This window comes from Sorghum bicolor, chromosome 4 (genome assembly GCF_000003195.3).
Source record: "Sorghum bicolor cultivar BTx623 chromosome 4, Sorghum_bicolor_NCBIv3, whole genome shotgun sequence".
NCBI classification, from domain to species: Eukaryota; Viridiplantae; Streptophyta; class Magnoliopsida; order Poales; family Poaceae; genus Sorghum; species Sorghum bicolor.
The window spans coordinates 13,328,038-13,333,683 of record NC_012873.2 but is presented as its reverse complement, the minus strand read 5'-3'; the positions used below and the strand labels follow the sequence as shown (position 1 = coordinate 13,333,683).

Here is a 5,646-nt window from a genome sequence, read left to right as displayed (position 1 = left end):
TTATAATTTTTAGAGTTTTGACCACCAAAACCTTAAAAATTAAGCAAAATCTAGGGGAAGAAATTTTGCTCTTGGTTTTTTGGAGGACATCGCAAAAGGTAGAAACATGCTCCAAAACCTCATTTTCTCTATCTTCTTCATCATTTGGGGCTCTCTAGATTTAGATCTAGATCTAGATTCATCTTATCATGGACGAGAGAGAAAATTGTATTTTCTTTAGGTCCAGATCTATTATCTTGCTTGTAATACTTCTTTTTTGTTGGGCAATACTTTTCCACTACCACTCTTCTTCTCAGCGGATGCTTTGCCACTACCACTCTTCTTTGGCAGATGCTTTGCCACTAACATCACTTCAGTCCCCCCTCTGAGGAAGATGCTTTGTTGTTGAGAGCATAATGGACCCTTCACATGTAGATTCTTTGCTGCTTCTATTGCCCTGATCGTTTTTGGAGGACGCTTTGCTGCTGTTAATGTTGAATGTTTATCTCGTCTCTTCTTGGTGTATGCTTTGCCATCGCGGTATCATCTTCTTTGTTGGCTACCATTACGTTGATGTAATCTTCCTTTCACATCAGGTCTAGTCAATTAGAGTTTTGAGGTAGAGGGTCCTTTTCCTGTCACATCTTCTTTCTCTTGTTGCTTTCGGTTGGTCCAGGTTTCTAACCACTAGCTTTGTTGTTTGTAATCTGAGCTACAAGGTTCTCTTGAAGCTATGTTGTGTAATTCTTTTCCTCTTAATGAAACATGTGCTCAGGCACATTCACAAAAAAACAATATGTGTCTGCAGATCCTTAACAACTGAATAAATTCAAGACTCGTCATAACATGGTAGTACAAAGAAGAATGATTCTTGAGGTAGGACCAAAGAAACTCGAGGCAAATTAAGTACCTTATGAATAGTTACAGAGTGTAGCTGGTTGAATTTATTGTCGTGTAACCTGTCGGTTCGGATTTTGGTTAATCCTGAGATCTACCGAGTGCATGTGTTTTAGTGGTAGACGACATGCCTCTTAACAGTAAAATGTTTATGGCGACTTTATCAATAATCTTGAGATCTGCCGACACTGGTGAATTCAACGACAAGTATCATTCTAATCCTAAAGTTTCATTACAAACACAACAGCCTAATTATTAGAAGCATTTATATTATGATTTTTGGAGTTCGAACTGTTAATTATTGCATTACATTGAACTATGGAACCTTGTCACAAGGGTGTCATAGCCTCGATTTGGTTGATATCGGTTCATTGGCATTCATAATTGTTGCTCGACGGAATATCCAGCAAGGTTATTATTGTATTAGCAATAACTCATGTAACCATTGTAAGTTTACATTGGTACAATATAACTAATGAAGATATAAACTGAACATATTTATATACACCATAAAAAATAAATTTAAACATAGGACTGTACAATAGAAAGAATGAGAGATACAAAGCCATACATAGCGGTGGCTGATGAGTACAAGTGTACAAGACAAGCAAGTCCATTATTCATGCATTTTGACCAGCTATACATCTTTAAATCAAACTTCTGTAACTAAATGAGTCACCAGAAATAATAATCCTAGATGCATGATGGAGCTCTCATCATCACTTGAACTGCAACTTGGATGCAAATGTTTGGCCAAACTTCCATTCTTGTGGCATCACATCTGTGAATTCAATAGTTTGTCCATCCGTGTTGGTGAGCCTAAACGAGAGCATCTGCCCTGTAAGATATGCAAGAGAGTGCCAGTTTGCACCCCAGTTGCGTGCCAATGGAGACCAGTTACTCGAATTCGAGGTCTTGACTTCCATGGATTTGATGGAGCCGGCAGCCGCAACATTGGTCACAAGCACAAGATTGAAGTAGTCATGCCCATTGATGGTGAAGCGTACCCCACCTCGCTTCACGCAAGGAACTCTATATGCAAGCAAGAAATTAATTAGTTGTAGTATTAGGATATTGCATTGCATCCTAGTAAGGTTTTGATTTTTTCTAATAGATCCAGGCTAGCTAGGAAGAGGTAGGAAATGACATAAAAGAATACCTCTTGTACATGACAGGGATGATACCACCGTTGTAGACGCCGATCTTCTCAAATGCCGGCTGCGCCATGTCAAAGTGCGGGCGCTGCTGATTACACCAGCCGCCCTCGGGCAGCGCCAAGTTGGGCGGGCAGAAGTTGGTGGCCGTGACGGTCACCGTGACGCCGGGCTTGCAGAACCTGGGGTCGGCTCTCTTGCGGTCGCACGCGATCTTGTAGCACTGACCGCATGAGGCCCCATCCTGAAAGAGCACCGTGCTCAAGGCCGCTGTCCGCGTGCCATAGCCCTGGGAGTAGAGGTTGCCGTACCCGCACGCGCCGCCTGCCACCACCACCGTAGACGTATATTATTTGATAGATCAGACCAAGATGACAGATGTGCATCATGTTCATGGCATATATAGAGATAGAAATCTGAAAGCTATCCCATGCATGGTTCTTGAGTGGCTAGCTAGCTAGCTTACCCATGGTGTCGGAGGCATCTGCGCCTCCGTAGAAGGTGGCATGCGCCTTCAGCCACCCTGTTGGTGGTGGTGCCGGAGCATTAGCTGCCATGGCCGACACCCAACCGGCAGCTGATGCGAGCACCAAGAGCGTGAAGACTCGAGCTGGAACCGCCATACCTCTAAGAACCGTACGAGAAGAAGCTGGAGATATATGTAGCTCAGAAAGTGGACCTGCTGCCCTGTTGCCTGAACAATTTGGTGGTGTGTGTATGTAATGTATGGGTATGGATATAGAGTTTGCTTTGATGATGATGATGATGATGGTGCGATGATTGGTCTTGTATATATACGCAGTCATTAGCCTTCGGAATCACGGTTGATTGGCGGCTCTTGGGATTATTTATATATATTGGCTAAGCCTTGTTTAGATGCGAAAACTTTTTTGATTTCGCTACTGTAGCACTTTCTTAGTTTGTGACGACGAATATTATCCAATCATGGACCAACTAAGATCAAAAGATTCGTCTCGCGATTTACAGGTAAACTGTGTAATTAGTTTTTGTTTTCGTCTATATTTAATGCTTCATACATGCATGTGCCGCAAGATTTGATGTGACGGGAAATCTTAAAAACTTTTTGGTTTTTTGGGTGAACTAAACAAGGCCTCTATCAGCAAGGCCGTCGAACGAAGCTATAGCCTGGTAAGCTAGGCTAGCGTGCACATGCATGTCGATCTATGGCTATCAGCCCCATCATCCATGCATGGCTTAAGGTGCAATCCACAAGAGAGAGACGCACGCCGCCGCAGATGCGCGTTATAATGGACATTTGTATAATCCACTGCAGACGCGCACGGCGGCATGGGTGTGAAATTTGAGTATAACAATCGGTTTCCCCTTCTCTAAGACAGGATGTCGTTTGTTTCGTCAGAGGCACGAGTGATGATCTGCACCTGCACCGGAATGAAACGAAGGCCTGATCATTGGACGATGCCTACCGTGCCGCAAAGGCGGCCATGCCTAAGCTGTGGCAGACGTTTCGTCCGCCGAACACGCTAAGGGATAACCTCGTCAAACTACGTTCAAACTATATCAACGAAAAAGTCAATTTTACTTTTTCTATTCTACAACTTCGTCAGGATAAGACCTAAACAAAATTTATAATGTAGTTCTCTCACCGCTGATTTTCTAAAACAGTGCACCACTCACTTTAACCCCTAATCAAAATATGATTTATGTACGTAGGTCCAGTAATTTGCTCTCTAATCATGACACATATGACATCTGACATGCACACAGTGGGGGACCTAGGATTTTTGTAGTGGGTATGCCGCACAAGTCAGTAAAATCCATTTAACAATTCAATTAATAAAATTTCTCCAGAAGTCGGTTACATACAGGTCAAACACCACTTTAGTAGTTTGAAATATGCATAAAAATTGTTACACTTCTGCTACTGCACCTACTTACATTCCAAGGCTACAACAACTAGTATCTATCTAATGGAGCCTAACAACCTGATGTGTAGTACAAAGTAGCAACACCCAAATAATAGCTGATTCAGTTATGATGTATTTCAACACCCCCCCCCCCCGTCAATCACAATGTAACGTATCTGTCAAGTTGAGATTGTCTCTGAACTTCACTATCAATTTCTCAGGAAGTGCTTTTGTGAAACCATCAGCTATCTTATGTACTGTACTGATGAATCTAATATCGAGCAACTTGGCTGCAACTTGCTCTCTCACAAAATGATAGTCAATATCAATATGTTTTGTGCGTGCATGAAAGACTGGGTTGGCTAAGAGATACTTAGCTCCAATATTATCACACCATAGACAGGCTGCTTGAGTGTGAAATTCCTAATTCATCAAGTAACTTCTGAACCCACATTACCTCAGCCGTTGCATTGGCAAGTGACTTGTACTCAGCCTCTGTACTTGAACGAGACACTGTTGCATGTTTTCTTGCACACCAAGATATCAGGTTGCCACCAAGAAATACGGCAAAGCCCCCCATGGATCGCCTATCATCGGGACAGCCGGTCCAGTCTGCATCTAAAACTCACAAGCATGGAATTAGACTTACTGATCTTGATACCCAACTTAACAGTAACTTGTACATGTCTCAAGATTCGTTTTACTGCCTCCCAATGAACCGTAGTGGGGAGTGGAGAAACTGACAAACTTTGTTAACTACAAAGGATAAGTCTGGTCTTGTCAGAGTAAGATATTGCAATGCACCAACAACACTTCTATACCTTGTGGAATCCCCTGTTCCCAGACGTGTCCTACTGGTGACTGACACATTCTCTAGGGTGCACAGCGATGTCTTGACCGGCTTACAAAGCTGCATGTTTACCCTCTTCAGAATTTCAGAGGCATACCGTTCTTGTGATAGTAACAGATTGCCATTCTTTCGCTGAACCTGTACACCCAAAAAATAGTGCAGTTCTCCAAGATCCTTGATTGCAAAATCTTTCTCTAGATCGTGAAGTAGTGCACTTACAACTTTATGCGAAGAACTAGCCACAATAATGTCATCAACATAAACAAGCATGAAGATCACATGGTTTCCCTTACGATAGAAGAACAAAGAGGTGTCGGCCTTTGAAGGAATAAAACCGAGACTTTGTAGCTTGCTGCACAAACGTGAGTACCAAGCCCGAGGAGCTTGCTTGAGTCCATATAGGGCCTTATCAAGTTTACACAGATAATGTGGTTTGGATCTATCCTCATATCCTGGGGGTTGTTTCATGTAAACTTCTTCTTCTAAGAAACCATGTAAAAAAGCATTCTGGACATCTAACTGTCTCAAACACCAATTTCTTGAAACAACAAGGGACAACACAAGACGAATTGTAGCCGCCTTAACCACAAGACTAAAAGTATCTTCATAGTCAATGCCATATCTTTGTTTGATCATCCCCTTTGCTACAAGACGAGCCTTATACCTATCAATCTTTCCATCAGACTGCCTTTTGATTTTGTAAACCCATTTGCAATGTATCACATTTTTCCCTTTCGAAGGTGGAACTAGGTGCCAAGTTTTATTTCTAAGCAATGCATCAAACTCAACATCCATAGCAGTTTTCCAATTTTTATCGACTAGAGCATGTTCTAGATAGGGCGACTCTTCAGAAGTGGTAGCTAGCTGAACATACCGAATA

The 5,646-nt window shown here is 42.3% G+C and overlaps 1 protein-coding gene across 1 annotated transcript; it reads right to left on the bottom strand.

Moving 5' to 3' along the window:
* Positions 1,374–2,791, bottom strand: LOC8080381 (expansin-A23). Its single transcript, XM_002451885.2, has 3 exons — positions 2,497–2,791; positions 2,036–2,354; positions 1,374–1,908 (listed from the first exon to the last, which is right to left on the bottom strand). The coding sequence occupies exons 1-3, from the start codon at positions 2,651–2,653 to the stop codon at positions 1,596–1,598; spliced, it is 789 nt and encodes a 262-aa protein (XP_002451930.1). The 5' UTR covers positions 2,654–2,791; the 3' UTR covers positions 1,374–1,595.

Coding starts and splice junctions, on each gene's coding strand:
- LOC8080381 (XM_002451885.2), bottom strand. CDS start 2,653: ATGGCGGTTCCAGCTCGAGTCTTCACGCTCTTGGTGCTCGCATCAGCT. Junction 2,355..2,496: donor AGATGCCTCCGACACCATGG/GTAAGCTAGCTA, acceptor TGGTGGTGGCAG/GCGGCGCGTGCGGGTACGGC. Junction 1,909..2,035: donor ATCCCTGTCATGTACAAGAG/GTATTCTTTTAT, acceptor GCTTGCATATAG/AGTTCCTTGCGTGAAGCGAG.